Source organism: Sphaerodactylus townsendi, linkage group LG03, assembly GCF_021028975.2.
Source record: "Sphaerodactylus townsendi isolate TG3544 linkage group LG03, MPM_Stown_v2.3, whole genome shotgun sequence".
Lineage (NCBI taxonomy): Eukaryota > Metazoa > Chordata > Lepidosauria > Squamata > Sphaerodactylidae > Sphaerodactylus > Sphaerodactylus townsendi.
This window is the reverse complement of record NC_059427.1, coordinates 164,112,653-164,131,720: the sequence shown is the minus strand read 5'-3', so window position 1 is coordinate 164,131,720 and position 19,068 is coordinate 164,112,653. Positions and strand designations below refer to the sequence as shown.

The 19,068-nt window shown below is 47.1% G+C and overlaps 1 protein-coding gene across 4 annotated transcripts in view; it reads right to left on the bottom strand.

The window, feature by feature from the left end:
- The window catches only part of STXBP4 (syntaxin binding protein 4), a 168,779-nt gene that overhangs the window by 131,305 nt on the left and 18,406 nt on the right, over nt 1-19,068 (bottom strand). For all 4 annotated transcript variants that reach the window (XM_048490980.1, XM_048490978.1, XM_048490979.1 and 1 more), the window contains exons 7-10: nt 10,686-10,780; nt 7,764-7,860; nt 4,167-4,267; nt 1,962-2,051 (exon numbers count right to left, since the gene is read on the bottom strand). In XM_048490980.1, the coding sequence (XP_048346937.1) occupies nt 1,962-2,051; nt 4,167-4,267; nt 7,764-7,860; nt 10,686-10,780 (383 nt within the window). The remainder of the gene's footprint in view (nt 1-1,961; nt 2,052-4,166; nt 4,268-7,763; nt 7,861-10,685; nt 10,781-19,068) is intronic.

The following is a 19,068-nucleotide window of genomic DNA, read 5'->3' as shown; positions in this document are numbered from 1 at the left end:
ACAGACAGGCTGTGAAAAAGTACTCCACCCACCCTGACCTTAACAACACCGCTACAGCCAAATACTATCAAAACAGATTACAAACCACACTATCACCTTGGACTACTAAACATTTGTTGGGTTTTGCATATGGACATCAGATTGCTTACTATGGAGACAAGTTTATTGCTCTCGGCCTCCTCCGACATCAATTCCATGCTTGGTGAAAAGCTCTGAAGTGGTGGGATGAGTCCCAGAATGTGCTGCAGTGGCGTACACAGTCCAGCTCCTGCCTTCAACTCCAACCATGAACTTCTTCTACAGCCTTCTTACCATCAGCATCCAATGGCAGAACACTCTTTCTGCATCCCGAAAAATACAACGGCTGCTTCCATACACATCTTTTGGAGCCCACCAGGTGAAAGAGAGCAATAACACATTGCATTAGAAAAAAGACAACTACAGGAAGCTGCTGCAAAATATGCGAAAACAAACCCATCAGTCCACAGACAGGCTGTGAGGAAATATGCTGCATGTCACCCCAAAGTTCACAAACAGGCTGTAAAGAAGTATGCTGAATGTCACTTCGAAATTCATAGAGAGCCTGTGATGAAGTATGCGTAGCGAAGCATGGGTGCCCTGCTAGTAAATCAATAAATCTGAATCTCTCCCCATTTCCAGCAATCAAACACAAAACTTTTATAAAGCTTGTGCTTTTAAAAAAATCTCCCTATTACCCCTTCAAATAATGAACTTGGGCAAGTGCAAACAGGAAAGCTATGCAAAAAAATATTGAAAAGTGTAACACTTGTCTGCATGGCTATGCAAATACTACACAAATCAAGTAAATGTATGCCATTTGAAATGGCCACCATTTGCAGGTCAATGCTAAAGCCAGCTGTTTTAGGAAACATAAGAACAAGCCTGCTGAATCAGACCAGAGTCCATCTAGTCCAGCATTCTGCTACTCGCAGTGGCCCACCAGATGCCTTTGGGAGCTCACATGCAGGATGTGAAAGCAATGGCCTGCTGCTACTGCTGCTCCTGAGCACCTGGTATGCTAAGGCATTTGCAATCTCAGATCAAAGAGGATCAAGATTGGTAGCCATAGATTGGTAGCCATAGACTTCTCCTCCATAAATCTGTCCAAGCCCCTTTTAAAGCTATCCAGGTTAGTGGCCATCACCACCTCCTGTGGCAGCATATTCCAAACACCAATCATGCGATGCATGAAGAAATGTTTCCTTTTATTAGTCCTAATCCCCTTCATAGAATTTTCAGTGTATGCCCCTGGTTTTAGTATTGTGAGAAAGAGAGAAAAATTTCTCTCTGTCGACATTTTCTACCCCATGCATAATTTTATAGACTTCAATCATATCCCCCCTCAGACATCTCCTCTCCAAACTAAAGAGTCCCAAACACTGCAGCCTCTCCTCATAAGGAAGGTGCTCCTGTCCCTCAATCATCCTCATTGCTCTTTTCTATCTCTTTGATATCCTTTTTGAGATGTGGCGACCAGAACTGAGCACAGACTCCAAGTGGGGTCGCACCGCTACTTTATATAAGGGCATGACAATCTTTGCAGTTTTATTATCAATTCCTTTCCTCATGCAGGTAGAAAATATGATGGTATCTGATGTTTTATGACTGTCACTGAAGTGGGTTCCCAAACTAGAGGTGGGAGGGGGAGGACTGATGTAAAACTGGCTGAACAGAAAACACTTGTCAAAAGCAAGACTCCCTTACTCTGCCAAATCTGATCCATTTATTTGTCAAAATAATTTGTATCCCAATTGTAGAAATTGACCAAAGCAACTAAAGCAGCCAAAACATTTAAAACAACACACAACGAAAACAACAAATATAATCTCACCAACTTTACATCAAACTAATCAGCGCCCAAAGCAGAGTCAGAATAAAAACCGAGCGAATTGGAGAACAAATCTTGCACCATGCAGTGTAAAGGGAATGCTATGTTTTACCTTGAGTTTATGTACTTCTTTTAAAGCTTCATTTTTCTCTCTCCTGAGTTCTTCCACCTCCTCCATTTCCAGAGGATCATGCAACACAAACTGTATATATTGAAGAATAGAAGGGGGGAAATTGATGACAAACATGGTCATGAAAATAATGTAACAAAAAATAATCTTCATAAAGAGGCCAGCAAGACAAGGACAGGTATAATTTGCGCACCTGGGAATAGTCATCAGACCCCTATTCACAACAATCAAACAGTATTGCCAGTTTGTGCATATCTGTGAATTATCCCCTAAGGGGTTGGTTGCTTGAAAGACCACAAGGAGACTAGAGTAATTCAAAGGACTACTGTGACGCTACATTTAAATGTGTGTTAAACAAATACTGAAACAGACATCAGTAAATTGAAAACTTATTAATATCTGTAATAATTATACCGTATATACCGGCGTATAAGACGACTGGGCGTATAAGACGACCACTCCACTTTCCCAGTTAAAATATAGAGTTTGGGATATACTCGCCGTATAAGACTACGTCAAATGCTTATGACATGCAGCTGCTGGACGTCTCTAGGAGAACTCCAAAGAATCGTGCCCCGAACAACTTGGGGAAATTTTCCCACTCAGAGGAAGAGGAGAAACCTGACCCCCCCCCTTTCACATTCATCAAGTTTCCAGATCATCTCTCCCTCGGGGGGGGGGGGGGCACTGACAGTTGCACTAGGATCATGGCAGGTGGTGGCAACAGGCTGCAGTTGCACAGGCAGGGAGGCAGGAAGGCAGCTGGCCAAGCTAGAGTAGGGCAAGTTTCGTGTTCAGGAGTGAGGAACTGAACCCAGTGCGTGGGGTAGCAGCAGCAGCAGCGCTGTTGCCCCAGATCCCGGGCGCGCAGTACCACCCGCTCAGTACCCGGCGAATAAGAAGACCCCAGACTTTACAGATGATTTCCCAGGGTTCAAAAGTAGTCTTATACGTCAGTATATACCAGGGGTAGGGAACCTTTAACGCTCAAAGAGCCATTTGGACCCGTTTTCCACGGGAAAAGAAAACACTTGGAGCCGCAAATAATTTTTGACATTTAAAATAAAGATAACACTATATATATAGGGTTTTTTTTACCTTTTACTCCGCTCATTTTGAGAAGCCGATGATTGCGCACTTCCTGCCACCTGCATGGCAAGGATGAAGCCAGTGGCCCTCGGCCCCGCCGTCACCAGGAAAGCACCCACTCTGCTCCAACGGGGCATGACGGGAGGCCCGCAGCGCGGCCCAGGCAACCATGGGCAGTTGAGCGCCACCCTGCCGCTCTGCAGGGCGGGTATGGATGGGGTCGGGCGTTCTGCCTGCGTGGAGCCACAGTGCAAGGGCAGAAGAGCCGCATGTGGCTCTCGAGCCGCAGGTTCCCTACCCCTGGTATATACGGTACTCAACAGAAGGGATCCCTTTTTCTGGTGCCTGTGAAGTGTTTTTAGGAAACAGGCGGGGTCAGATAGGGCTGCTGCCCAGCAAGGTTTCTGACTGGCGGTGATTTTTTAAAATGTTACTTCAACAGTAACTGCCACCACAGCACAAGGATCTGCACTGTTGGCTGTCGCAGATTTTCCAGGTTGTGCAGTCATGGCTTGGTAATTTTAGCTCCTAATGTTTTGCCTGCACCTACGGCTGGCATCTTCAGAGACATATCACAGTAAGATGTTTCTTTCCATGGCACAGTGTAGAGACTGGGACTACACTGTGTTGCTGAAGTTAAGTCATGGCAACCATTTTGTGGCTGGCTCCATCTCCTGAAGCAGCCATTTTGTGGCAGCCATTTTGTTGATGTACCCACCATGCCCTGTCAGAAGTCCAAATAAAACTGTAGATTCAAAAAGGTTGTGGGCCCCTGCTCTGGAGAAAAAGGGAAGAAGAAGTAAAGTTTGGATGTATATGCCACATTTCTCTCCTGTAAGGAGACTCAAGGCAGCTTGCAAACTCCTATTCCAATCCTCTCCCCACAACAGCCACCTTGTGAGGTAAGTGGGGCTGAGAGAGGTCCGAAGAACTGTGACTAACCCAAGGTCACCTAACAGGAATGTAGGAGTGGGGAAACAAATCTGGTTCACTGATAGTCTACCATTCATGTGGAGGAGTGGGAAATCAAACCCAGTTCTTCAGATTAGAATCTACTGCTCTTAGCCACCACACCCAGCACCACATCATATTATTTACCTGCGAATCTAATAATCTGGCAACTGCGCGGGTGAGTCCATGGGCATCCCCTGTTCCATCCAGCTGCAAGCAAAATAGACTTCTTGCCACCTGAACAAAATCTAAAACAGAACTGAAGTGGTAAGGTTGCAGGATCCATTGCAAAAGGACCTTTTTATATTCTCACCCACTCCCCTCTGCCAGTTTAACATTGAGAGGTTTATTTTAAATCTTCAGTTCTCACTGTCCTAAGATATTCCATGTATCTGTCCTCCTGGATGCAATGTTCCCTGTAAGGTGTGCGGCCACGCAGGCACCATATTGGTGCCATGCAAGTCAGGCAGCCACCCAGCAGGGGGAGTTCTCGATAGCGGCTCAGTTCTGATCAGCGAGAGCAAGCTTCCATGCAGCAGTAAGGAAGCCTCAGACAGTGGTGGTGAACCTTTGGCACTCCAGGTGTTACAAACTACAATTCCCATCAGCCCCTACAATTGGCCATGCTGGCAGGGGCTGATGGGAATTGTAGTCCATAACATCTGGAGTGCCAAAGGTTCGCCACCATGGCCTCAGAAGGACTACTGCTTGGATGTAAACTGAATGCATGGAAATGTGGTTAAAAATCATGAACACACACAAGTGGCAGCAATATTTTTTTCTAAACTGACTAGCTGACTAACATAACATCATTATGCTAACTTAGAACCACCCATTTTCTGCTGCAGACACCAGTTATTCTAGCTTTATAAAACAAATAATTTTTTTTAAAGTAATTGCATTGCTTTAACGCTGAAGCTGGTCCAAATCTGGAACTAGGTATGTGATTCAACCCATGCCTAGATTTGAGCACAGAATTGTGATCTCTGCAGTGCACTTCCATGTAGTCCTTGAAACCAAAGCTGCTCCCGCAGGGAGATATTTCCCTGAATGTGCAGCAGCAAGAAACCCTAGAACTATCCAGATGATTATGTACCCAATTTGGACACAATGTTGTATGACCTCTGAGTGCCCCCCCCCCCACCAAATTTGGAATGAATAAAACTTCATTTTGCGGGCAGATGTGCAGAGTTCCTTGGGTAGCAAATCCTATTAACATAACTGTAACAATAATGACATAACACCATGGCTGGAATAGAATTGGGCCGCAGCCCATTTAATTGAACTGCTGGAAGCTGGGGGGAGCAAGAGGACACATCAAGTATCGGGACAGCACCCTTGCTGAGCCCGGAGCGTCCCCGCCCAATGGGGGATAGGACAGGAAGTTAAGGATGCCACCAGGGCACAAGCCCATTCGTGACACCCCTCCCTGCTGGAGTGTCAGGCTTGACTGCAAGGCACTGTGGCCTGTGCCATGAGCCCGCCCCACCCCAAGCCTCTTAATGAGGCCCCTGGCCAAGGAGAGATCCGGTTCGCAGGCTCGGTCTCTCCAAAAAGATGTGTTCTTCTGCCAACACCCGCCAGGGCTGCGACAATTTTTTAACAAAATAACTGAGCAACTCCAAACTTTGAAAACAGTGGGAGGGATGGGTGGGCTGGTTTCATCTCGGCCGAACAAGGAGGCCGAGATTCGGCACATGCTGCCTTTTAAGGTGGCCACACCCTGCGCTACGCTTCCCGCCGGCTCTACCCCGAGACCGGGAGGGGTTCTGCCTGGCAACGCGCCTGCATCCTGCAAGCTTGATTGTGCTGCAGATGTGGGATTTGCAGTCCGTCCTTCCCCCTGCCGCAATTACGGCCACCGGAAAATCTGGTGCCGAGATTTTTCTGGTTTGAAGGGAAAACTGCAAGTAGAGGTCGATTACGGATGAGACTCCAGTGGGCTGTGGCCCTGGACTAGGAGAGGGGGGGTGGCATGCAAGGGAGGGGAGGGAGGGAGGGGTGGCATGCAAAGGAAGGGGAGGGAGGAAGGGGTGGCATGCAAAGGAGGGGAGGGGGCCCGGCGTCTGGACCTGGCCCACCCACCCTAGCAGAGGGAGGGGGAGGGAGGGGTGGCATGCAAGGGGGGGAGGGGGCAAGATTTCTTGTCCCAATGTGCTTGATCCCTGCTGTGCATCAGGAGCAGAAGCGGCAAGATTTCTTGTCCTAACGTGTTTCCTCCCTGCTGTGCGCCGAGAGAGGAAGCACGCCAAGAGTGGAAGGAGAGGGGAAGAGGGCAAGGTTTCTTGTTCTGATGTACTTCCTCTTGCCCTGCTGGTGCTTCTCGCAAGAGCACTTCTAGTGCGACTTTTTGCACTAGAGTGAGGCAAGACCCAGCCGTGAGTAATCGGCCAGAGAGTCCATCTGGACACTTCATTTTCAGCCACTATGGGGAGGAACGAACTAAATTCTGCTTTAAAGATGGCACCAGGCGACTCACTGCTGCATGCCAGTCTTTTCTCTTCATCTTGATAGCCCTTTCAGGGGCACTTTATTTTCTTTCCCAACTTAGCTGCCCTGTAGTATTACTGAACAACTTCTCAGGGAAAGAAAAGGGAGCCATTTTTTTTCTGTAGAGGGCCAGTTCTTGCGAAGGCTCAACAAAGGAGAGGGGGGAGCAGAGCAGGAATGAGCATCCAGCCTGCTCCCCACCCCCACACACACAATTGCTGGTGTCATTGTATTAGGGGTGGATTTTTGCCCCTCCTCAAGATGGAGGGTTTTTGCAAAGACAAGAAGGATTGAACATGAAACCAGAGGCATAACTGGGCCATACTGTGCCCAGTGTGCACTCAACGTCCCCCCCCCCCCCGCACACACACATTTATCTTAGTTAAGCCTAAAAGTGCAGGCTGGAAAAAGAGGCCTGTTCACTTGAGGCTGAAAATGGCCTGGTGATAACTACACTTCCCAGGAGACCTTGGGGCTCACAAGGTCTCCTGGGAAATGTAGTTCTCGCCAGGCCATTTTCAGCCTCAAGTGAACAGGTCGCTTTTCCAGCCTGCAATTTCAGGTTGAACTAATGTAAATATGAGGGGGGGCGCACCGTGGGGAGCGGGCGGGGCGATTTTCCGCCCCCAGGCATGCATCCAGTGCAATGTGCACCCCCCTGCCCCCTGGTAGCGCTGCCTCTGCATGAAACTAAAATGGCTGCTGCATGTCAAAACAGCTGCACTGCACAGAATAAAGGAGAAAAGAATGCCCTACAAAGTGCCTGACTGATGTTCGTGAGCTCTGTACCATGGGGGATGTCTGTCTATCAAGATGTTGCTACTCTGAACTAACTTTTATGTTCTTACTGTCAACTGATCAATTATTTCCCAGCAAACTCCATCTAATAATGTTTTCTTCTTTTCATTTTTCTTGCCAGTTCATTTTTTTCCTTGACTACTCCATACATTGAATTGGTGCACAAAGGAGGAGAGCAAATTTTAAACTGGAAATCATTCAGTGCAGCCCCCCACATAGTAGCCATGAGGTATATAAGTGTAGCAACCCCCCACCCACCCCAAGCAAGCCAGAACATGTATAGTTCCCAGTACTACACTGAAGGACCCAATCTAATGTCGCATGGGATGTTCTATTAAACTTCATCCCCATGTTGTTATCCTAACAAAAGCTGCTAAGGGTCTGATACAGACGGTGTAAACAAAAAGATGATAGACGCTCTGCTTCATTTTGCTTGCACTCTCTTCAAATAATTACCTCCGAAAGACACTGTTCCTTTAGAATCCTTTGGTAGCTGCTGCTGTAGGACTTCTTGCTGTTCTTTTGTAGGTTGAATCCCAAGGTAATTCAGCGCCTGCAAGAGTTCATTCATTCAGAGAGTGTTCTTAAACCTTCCCTTTAAAAATGATAAATCTAGATCAAACAAGGCCGGCTTTATTAACCTTTCAATGAAAGGACACTTAGGAGCCGTATGCACATGGGGCGAAAGCACACAGGGCGGCCTTCTTAGGTTTATGCCCTTTGAGCAAAAAATGCTGCCTTATACTGAATCAGGCCACCCACCTAGCTGGGTATTGCCCATTCTGACCGCCCACAGCTCTCCAGGGTCTCAACAAGACCTCAACAAGCAGAATAAAGATCTTTCCAACACCTGCTATTTGAAATCTCTTAATGGGGGATGTCAGGGATTGAACTTGGAATTTTTGTACATGCAAGGCATGTGTTTCTGCCATTTGAACCACAGTCCCTTCAGACTGGAGGTAGGAGATGGCATTTTCAGTATTCTCTTGCATTTTTTATTAACTCCCCGCCCTTTACCATAGTCACAGGGCAGGTGACACCAGAACCATAAAAACCTTGTAACCGTGGTAAAACAATGGCAAAATCCTAACCCCCTCCCCACATCTAAAATCCTCTTTGGGGACCCATGAAATTGAACCCCCGATCCAGTCTTGACAAGTCTTGGGGGAGGGATCCTAAGAAGAGTAACCAGAAGCTGGGCTGAAAATTTGGTGCCTCTGTCTTAAAACAACACACCACCTCCAGAGCCATGGAAAGATTCCTCATAGACTATACTGGAGCCGAATTTTTTCGGATTCCCGAAAAAGACTCATACTGCCACGGGGATTTGGGAATATTCGGAATCACAAAAATACACCCGAATCCAAATTTCTTGTCCAAAATTTTTGCACACCCCTACTGAAGAAGCCACTTCCATCCACTTAATACATTAAGCAGCCTTAGACTGAGTCAGACTATTAGTTCATCAAAGTCAGCATTGCCTGTTCTAGCAGGCAGCAGTTCTCCCGGGTCTTTCACTATACCTACTACCTGACTTTTTAACCTGGACATACCAAGGACTGAACCCTGGGACCTTTTGCAAGCAAAGCAGATACTCTGCCACAGCCCTTCAACTCTAGCAGCTGACCAGTATTCCCCCTCCCATACAGACAAGGAATCACTGCAGACATAGCAAAGTTTTCGGCAACAGCTTTGTCAACAACTGTGCATTCCTGTTGATCACCTAATAACCTTTTCTATTATTGTTATTGTCAGTCTGATTGTTGTTTTAGCTTATGCCTAGTAAAGGGAATGAATGAATGAATGAATGAATGAATGAATGAATGAATGAATGAATGAATGAATGAATGAATGAATAAGAAAATATATTAACTCGCCTCCCTTTCCAATTCCAAAATATCTGTTCATTTTTACTGATTAAGTTTACAATATGAAACTGGTTGTGGTGGGTTTTCCAGGCTGTGTGACCATGGTCTGGTGGATCTTGGGTTGTTCCACGGCCACACAGCCTGAAAAACCCACTACAACCAGTTGAATCTGGCTGTGAAAGCCTTCGACAATACAATATGAAACTTTAATAAATTTATTTATATACAGCAGTGGTCCCTAATGTGATGACCAAGCAACACTTTTCCTGCAGCCCACCAAGTGCTTTTGGAAAGTGGGAGGGGCCAGATGAGGGCTTTGCCCAGCAGGGCTTCTAATTAACTGGTTGGATTTTAAATGCGTCCCGTGAAACAGACTTCTGCCTGAAATGCTGAAGACTTACTATTAGAATTACATATAAACTTGCTTGTGGTTGACTTCGCCTCCTGCAGCAGCCATTATGCAATTAAACCCACCACATGGCATCAGAATTCTAAAGGTTTTTGCAGGCTCAAAATGTTGGGGGGGGGGGGAAGGCTGATATATAGTATTTATTGGTTTTATAAATGTGCCATAATAAAAACATCAAAGAATTGTTTCTTTAAATTATTTGTTATGGTGTATTGTACTGTTTGTACAATCCAAAGTCTCTGCTTAGGACTGCACCCAGATTCCAATCACCACTCCACCATGAAGTTTGCTGCAGGTTTTGAACTTCTTTCTCAGGCTCATCTAGTTTATGGGGTCACTGTCAGGATAAAATGTGAGGAGGAGGAGGAGAGAACCATGCTGGCCCTTAGCTACTTGGAGGAAGGGCAGGATATTCAGTCACAGCATTAAAGATATAGGGCTGTTCCAAGACTAAATTTTTCATCAGCAGAATGGAACTTTCCTGTCTCTCCCCTCCCAATGAAGCACGCTGATTTCTGAGAAATGCTGCTGTTGGGGGATAGCAAACCCTGAGGAACAACACGAGGGGAAGGTCCTCAGCAGGAACTGGTAACTGGTGAGGACTGCCAATTTAGTCTGGATCAAACCCACTGATCCAGCCAGACTATTTCAATAGTCAATAAATAATATGAAACTTTTCACAGCATTCGTACAAATCCTGATCGCCTTCAGGTCAGAGCCCTTGAACAAGGCCACGATCTCGAGCTCAATGACACCCAGGGGGAGATTTTCGACAAACATTTCTGATTCCTTGTCTTTCAAGGACCATGTCTCTAGGGATTCCAGGGCCCCCAAAATTGTTAAAATATGCAGATCTAAAAAAGCACAGTTTGGGGTGCATTCCACCCCCCCACCCCCCAAGACGCCACATGCTACTCAGTAAATAATTAAATCCGGCATAAATCCAGATTCAACAGATAAATATGTCCACAAGGACTGATGACTAAAGCATTTACACAAGAAGGATATTATCTTCATTTTGAAGGAACGTAAAATGTGTGCTTCAGAAACCGCTCAATTGATTATGAAAAGAACCATGAAAAACAAGGCAGGGATATTTACCATCTCCAGTTTATCTGCTTGGAGACGAACTGAGGGGTTGAGGGAAATCTTCCTTCTTTGCGGTCCATAATCATCACTCCAGGTGGGGCCAGCAGCTAAGAGACAATGGGGTTGCACATTAATTGGAAATTTAATTGGAACTTATTCTGAACGAAGGATGTGTTCTGAAGTCCTGCTGTTCAAGCAACACAAGCTAATCACCTGAATTCAGAACTGACTAAAAAGTTTACCATTACTTTTTGTCCCTTAAATATTAAGCAGCATACTATTAACATGTTTATGTAAGCTCTCAAATGGAAACTTATGAACCATAGGGAGCTGTTGAATCACTGGTTACACTCCTTTGTCCATCAATACATGACTGGAAACCTAGCAAAAAAGGACACGTACTCGGCAAGGGTGCTAAGGAACAGCAGGCTTTGTTGCAACATTAACTGTGCAATCTGGGAGGTAGGTGGGTGGGCTGAAACTGTATTGGAAGTGGGGGAAGGGTTGCACTGAGATCCATGCCGCCACCGCTGTGCAAAGTGGCACAGATACCGGTACAAAGAAACTTAACCCTGCAGCAGGGCACTGTGGTGCAGGAACCAGGAAGTGTGCCAGTGTTCCAGAGGGCGTTCCAGGGGCGGAGCCAACTTTAGTTGGACCCCAAAGATCTTTCAGCCCAGGAATGCCCCCTATGCCAGCAGCCAACTCACACCACCAAGAAGTGTGGCATAAATCAGCATTCCCAATGGGGTTTTTCAGGTGGCCAGGGATTTTTTTCCTTCCCATGCCACCCGAAACCCCACTTGAGGCGACAGAGGTGTGCTTCCATGGCACTGTTCCTGGCTGCTGCTCTACCACCCCCTTCCCCTTGGATTGGGCTGTTGTTGGGGGGCACAGCGCCCGGGAGGCTCCCGAGTACGGCAGCCATTCTGCTTGGAAAGGGGTCTCTCACATGCGAATGACCTTTCCTTCCCAAATGTGGTTTCGGAGAAAACTGCTGACATTGCAGATCCTCTGGCTCCAATGTGTGTACGTGCAAATACCAAATCTTCTGCTCAACCCCCCGTGCTCTTTGCCCTGTCCATTGTATTGTGTTTCCCCTGCCTGCCTGCCTTGTTTGTTTTTTCTCTTGTAAACTGTCAATAAAAGGGCTTGGGGGGAAACAGGACGGCAGAGTTGCCCCCTGCATCTCTCACTTGCCGAAACAACATGCTGTCTCCGTTGCTGTAAGACTGCAAGCTGTAAAAGCCGTATGTTCAGAAAGGCTTAGACCTGTGACATCTCTTTTCAGGTAGACATCTGAACAGGAAGAAGAAGAGATAAACCTTGGAATTCTTTCTCATTTGTAAAGCTTCAGGCCATGATTTGGGGTTTCGTGGGGGATACCTCCCCTCTGACGGTTCTTTCTAGGAAGTTACCTAAGTTCTTTTTTTAAAAAAATCCTCCAACTTGATAGTACTTTTGCACATCTAAGCAGGATGAAGTGCCCGCCCCCCACACAGCAGAACTCCATCCCTCAGCTGTCCTGAGCATCTCTCTGAAGACCTTCTGGGCTGATCTGAAGGCGGGTCTTCAAGTTAGATTAATTGGCCCGGCAATGAAGATTTTAATGCAGCTTTGCTGAAATACGTTCTTCATGCGCATTACAGGTTGATTAATGCTGTTGTTTTTTAAAAAACTATTTTTATAGTCTGTCGTTAGGTTTAACATATCGTACAGTAAAGTGCTGCAGGGACCATATCCTGTAGAAAGGCGGTTTTAGAAACGCACTAAATCAATCACACGCACAGCTGGCCAAATCACCCAATGACCGACCACATGCATGGGAGAGAACCTGCCAAGGTTGCATGCTTTTGGAACAGAAGTAGCAACAGGCAGTGGAAAGATAAAGGGCTACTGAACGAGAAGAAATGGATGGAGGGTTTCTGTACTGCTCACTGTACTGCTCAAATAATGACCTGCTACTCAATAACCTACTGGTCCTTTGCTGTACTCTCTGGGGTAGTAGTTGAGGTGTCCCATTTTTCCTTTTGGTTTATGCTTGGAACCTCGGGCTTGTGCTATCAGACAAAATAATAACATTTGTGACTTTGTACAGAATTCTCTGGAATTTAAAATGACTCTTTATGTAGATGTTTTTTTTTTATTGTTGAGAGTGTCTGCCACACCATCAGGACTGGGAAAAGCCAACACACCCTCCATATCCCACTTGGAGGCCTCAACAGGCCTCAGACTAGACAAGGGAAGGGGTTAACAATACCCTCAATCAGTGGTTCTCAACCTTCCTAATGCCGTGACCCTTTAATACAGTTCCTCATGTTGTGGTGACCCCCAACCCTAACATTTATCCATTTTACAGATGGAGAACACTGATGCAGAGAGTCTTAGGCGACCCTTGTGAAAGGGTCGTTCGACCCCCAAAGTGGTCGCCACCCATAGGTTGAGAAGTACTGCCCTAAATCTTCTGCCTCATTTTCTATTGTCCTCCCCTCTAGCTGCTAGCTAGCAGAAAGACTAACCTTTCCTCCCAGGCTTGAGTCCATGGTCCTTATGAAGGAGACTCCCAGGAATATGCCCGTACCTTCCCCTTCCTGCCTCTCTGTGGCTTCCTCCACTCTCCTAGGTTGATTGGCAGAAACAATTGCTTCTCAAGAATGGCTGGGCCAGGCTGGCCTCCAGCCTTGCCCACCACTTCCTTTAAATGGCTGCCCAGCTTCCCCAGCCAGTTGGTGCTGGTAAATTAAGCTATGGAGCGACCCACATGGTGAGCGGTCCTCTTTTGTCCGGCACTGGTGCGTTGGGCATGCCCAAGGCTTTTGGATGGGCCCTGCTTCAACAGGTCTACAGGACAGATTGCTCTGCTGCATCAACTGACAGGGGTGGAGCCAAATCCTGCTGTGTACATTCATCGCCAACCAGGCTACTCTAAGTGGCTCTTTCCTCTTCGCCTCTGGTAAGTACAGGGGTGCCGAGACTATCTTCAGACAATGGTTTATTCCAGGACATCAGTCTTCCATTACTCTATTAGTGATTTGTGATTAATCCTTTTGATGATTTATCTGGTTATTTGATTAGCTGGACAAAATCTGAGTTGATGCCGTTGGGAGATAATATACCACTGCTCTGAGCCCATTTGAAGGGGAGAGTGGTTTACAAATTGAATAAAATCATCATCATCATCGTGGAATGTATTTGCTGATGGACTTGGTGACGCCCAGCTGTCATTACTTATCTTGGAATATTGATTCCTAAAGATATTAAGCACAGGGGTATGCTACATTTTTAAAAGTTGATAACACATGTTCCTTTAGATTGGGATACATCTTTTCTTTATGGGACAAAGCAAATACACTAAAAATGAACATTGTACCTCAGATTACATATGTTTTACGTGCAATTCATTTTCAATGGATGTATGAGATGCAAGCTCTGCTCCTTTGGGTACATGATATTATCTGTGAGGTACTCTGGAACCAGATAAAAATGTGACCTCCTCCTGATGTCAGAAACCTTTTTCCATAACAGATTCACATGGCACATCGCAGGCATGGAAGTATGCCACGATAACAGAGCAGATGCATTTCACATACTTGTGAGTTGTAGCAGATGCATTTCACAGATACGTGAGTTGTGCTCAGCAATTCTTCAGAGGGCTTGAACTGGTAAGAACCACTGATATTTGTTTAAACATGCCAATAATACATTTTCCTGGGAGGGACAGACATGGGAATCTTGCAGAAGCGATCTTACAATTTTGAAAATATGACAACTCAGTGCTTCTGCCCTTCCCCTTTTCAAACATCACTTAAAAATTCTTATAGTTCCAGAAGACAATTTGAAGACAGACGAAGAAGAGGAGGAGGAGTTTGGATTTATACCCCACCTTTCTCTTCTGTAAGGAGACTCAAGATGGCTTACAAGTTCCTTTCCCTTCCTCTCCCCACAACAGACACCTTCTGAGGCAGGTGGGGCTGAAAGAGTTCCAAAGAACTGGGACTAGCCCAGTGATGGCGAACCTATGGCACGGGTGCCAGAGGTGGCACTTGGAGCCCTCTCTGTGGGCACTCACACAGAGTTCGTCATGTGGGGGGCAGAAAATCACCCCACCCCACCCCACACACACACATACACATCTAGGCTGGCCTGGGCCACTGAGCACAATGTGTGTGCACCGTGGTGAGCAGGGAGGACTCGGCTGGCGGGCCCGGTGCCTGTGCTCAGGTGGCTGCTGCTGGGGGGGGGGGCGCAGAGGAGGCAGAGATGCTAGAGAGGCACAGAGCGGTGCGCACAGGACTTGCTGGAGGCTTGAGCAGGCTGGCCCCTGCTCGAGCAGGTTGGTCACAGGAAGAGGGAGCCAACCAGTTTTTTCTAAACTAAAACCTCAGCATCCAGGTTAAATTGCCAGGTTGGCATTTTGCGATAAATAAGTGGGTTTTGGGTTGCAATTTGGGCACTCGGTCTCGAAAAGGTTCGCCATCACTGGACTAGCCCAAGGTCACCCAGCAGGAATATAGGAGTGTGGAAATACATCCGGTTCACTAGATAAGCCTCTGCCACTCAGGTGGAGGAGTGCGGAATCAAACCTAATTCTCCATATTAGAATCCTGCTCTTAACCACTACACCATGTTGGCTCCAGTTATAAAGAGTGTTTCAAACTGCATTATTCTTAATGATTACACATATTTGGATCCAAGTGATTCATGATTTTGAACAGCAGAAAATAAGAATGAACAGGATCAAAGATATCCAGATGGTAGGGTGACTCAGCGGGTGGAAAGGCATGCGATAATACATTCATGGAAGATTCAAGGTATCACGTGGATTTTGCACTTGTTTTTGGCTCCATTCATGCTAGGATTCATGCGTGTGTTATGTTTTTACAAGATGCAAAGCAAGAGGCCTTGTGGGGAACAACTACACCTGGAGGAATCCAAATAACTTTAGGAATCTGATGTCCCTCACCACAAATACCATCAGAGAAGAAATTCCAAGTGTATAAATGGAAATTAACTGGAGAAACAGGCAGACCATGTATTTAGAATGTATGTAGAGGTTAAGAACATAAGAACATAAGAACAAGCCAGCTGGATCAGACCAGAGTCCATCTAGTCCAGCTCTCTGCTACTCGCAGTGGCCCACCAGGTGCCTTTGGGAGCTCACACGCAGGAGGTGAAAGCAGTGGCCTTCTGCGGCTGCTGCTCCTAAGCACCTGGTCTGCTAAGGCATTTGCAATCTCAGATCAAGGAGGATCAAGATTGGTAGCCACAGATCGACTTCTCCATAAATCAGTCCAAGCCCCTTTTAAAGCTATCCAGGGGAGTGGCCATCACCACCTCCTGTGGCAGCATATTCCAAACACCAATCACACGATGCGTGAAGAAGGGTTTCCTTTAATTAGTCCTAATTCTTCCCCCCAGCATTTTCAATGGATGCCCCCTGGTTCTAGTATTGTGAGAAAGAGAGAAAAATGTCTCTCTGTCAACATTTTCTACCCCATGCATAATTTTATAGACTTCAATCATATCCCCCCTCAGACGTCTCCTCTCCAAACTAAAGAGTCCTAAACGCGGCAGCCTCTTCTCATAAGGAAGGTGCTCCAGTCCCTCAATCATCCTCGTTGCCCTTTTCTGCACTTTTTCTATCTCTTCAATATCCTTTTTGAGATGTGGCGACCAGGTTCTGGAGAAGGGATTGGTTTCAGGCATGTAAAAAAATGCAGGGTGAAAATCAGATCCTCTGAAGATGCCAGCCAAAGATGCAGATGAAAGGTCAGCAGAAAAGGCTACCAGAACACGGGCCATACCGCCCGGAAACCACACAGCACCCCAGTGATTCCGGCTGTGAAAGCCTTTGCGATGGTGCGTGGGGGGGGGGGGGTCCCTGCAAGGAATAAAACAGCTATAGACTTCCAGTTCAAGCCCACTGAGATTAATGTCCTTAGATTGGAACACACAAAGTGCACAGGGAAGCTTGCTTTTTTTGACTTGCAAGCGATCAGTGGTTCCTGCAAGATAATGCACATCCATCCCACACAGGGTCCCTCGTGATGGTTCAATCGTAGCATCTCCAGATGTACCATGAATCCATTCCATCAGCCCCTGTCAGCGTGGCCAGTTGGCCATGCTGGCAGGGCCTGATAGGATTTGTAGTCCATGAACATCTGGAGAGCCGCAGGTTGCAGACCCCTTATTGAGCCAGAACAGAAAACCACGTCGAAAACTTAATTTCTTCAAAAGAAAGGATGGCTGTTCTCCTCCACCCCGGCCAAATGGTTTGTGAATGCAGATGCTCATGCCGATTTCTGCATAAAGATAATGTGAACTACACATGTAATAAAACAGGAAGCAGGAAAACGAGGATACGTTCAAGTAAATGTCAAGGCAATGTGCTGGTGAGCCCAGCGGCGGGAGGCTGACTCCAGTATAGAAATGTCCTTAGCCAAATCTATAATTCATAGTGTTCTTTAGAATTCAGTGATTCCTTCCACCACCACATTTGCTGACAGATTGTCAGCGATTCCCAACCAAGGTTCCGTGGTACCCTGGGGTGCCGTGAGCATGTCCCAGGGGTACCGCAGCAACGCTGCCGGCCCCCCTCACTTTTGTGGTATCTCCCGCCGGTGCCAGCAAGGACATGGAACTGGCCCAGGGGGCAGGGCCTGCTGCAAGGTCAGCAGCCACTTCCTCCCCCTCCCCCCAGTGCTTCCCTTCACCCTGGGAGGGGAAGTGGGGGGGGGGGTGGCAAGCAGGGGCACTGGGAGGGGAAGTGGGGGATGGCAGGGGTACCGTGAGATATGAAGAGTGAGGTCAAGGGTACCGTGACATTGAAAAGGTTGGGAAACACTGGATTAAGTCAATGAAGACTTACAAATCAAGAAATACCCGAGAGTACAAATGGATTACCAGACTTGGATTTCCTAATATCCTCAGTCACAGTTCTGAAACATGCACCCCAAAGCCCCCCCCCCCCATTACAACAACTTCATAGGCCACCTGGAGGGAGGATATCTAGAAAAACAAACCAAAACGCAAAAAACCAACACAGCCTTCGCCATCATAATACATAATTCTGGAAGATCTCCAAAAGGGACAACCTTCCTCAGCATTGTAGTCAGGATAAGCAATAAGACCCTTAAATGCAGCCAGACACCTTCGCCCGCCTTCACATTTCCAGCAGCCACTGTGGAGAAATGGCTCCTCCCCCTCCTTTCTGTTTTTTCCTCCCCTTCTCCCATCAGGTATCATAGATTTGGAGGACCTAGAAATTCCAGAGAAACATCAGGAAGTGCTACCTGACCTAGGGGGAAGAGATATTTTGACCCAGCCTGACCAGGTCAAAGGAGGGTGGGATCTGGGGTCTGATAAATTGTTGGGTGGGAGAGGGGCGAGGGCTCTTCTCACTTTCCTCCTGCTGGGGAGCAGACCTCTTGCCTGGGCTGTGAAGGGCGCAGCCATTTTTGGGCCATGTGCTCAGTCAGGTAATGGGGACTCTTTGAGAACTGCAACCTTCTAAGTTTTACATGCCTACCCTATGTTCAACAACTCCTAGCTAGGGTATGTTAAGAGACAGGGGCAGGGGATTTGCGGTTTCATCTCCTTTGTTTTGGAAACCCTTGCTCCATCTGGTGCTGTGCTAAAATATACTGGTATCTATTTTTATTTTTAATAAATACTTTCAAACCTTAGATGTGGAGAACGGTTCTCTATGCCACGAATAGGAGGGGAAGGGAGGCTGAGCAGCTTTTCCTCCAGGACCTCCAGCCTGCCCTGTAGACCCCAAGAGAGGGGGGCCAAGGGAAACTGAGGCAGAGGCCTCACGGTTGGAAAGGAAGCTGGGGAATCCTGATCTTCCCCAGCAGGCAGTCCTCAAATGATCAGGTGGTGGCAGCGGTTGACCCAGAGAGAAAGCAAGCCCTCCCCAGGAGAAGTGGGCAATGCCTGGGAGAGTGCAGAGAGCGGAATAGGGCCTGCCAGGCAAAGCAAGCCCGTTTCGCCACAGCCACAAACCACTTCTGCTCCACACAGTTCACCACGCATGGGGCTAATTCTCAATTTTATACTCAGGAAGGTATATCCCAGGTACAATACATGTGTGAATTGTGCATGTGGGGAGCAGCAGTGGCGTAGGAGGTTAAGAGCTCATGTATCTAATCTGGAGGAACCGGGTTTGATTCCCCGCTCTGCCGCCTGAGCTGTGGAGGCTTCTCTGGGGAATTCAGATTAGCCTGTACACTCCCACACACGCCAGCTGGGTGACCTTGGGCTAGTCACAGCTTCTCAGAGCTCTCTCAGCCCCACCTACCTCACAAGGTGTTTGTTGTGAGCGGGGAAGGGCAAGGAGATTGTCAGCCCCTTTGAGTCTCCTACAAGGAAAGAAAGGGGGGATATAAATCCA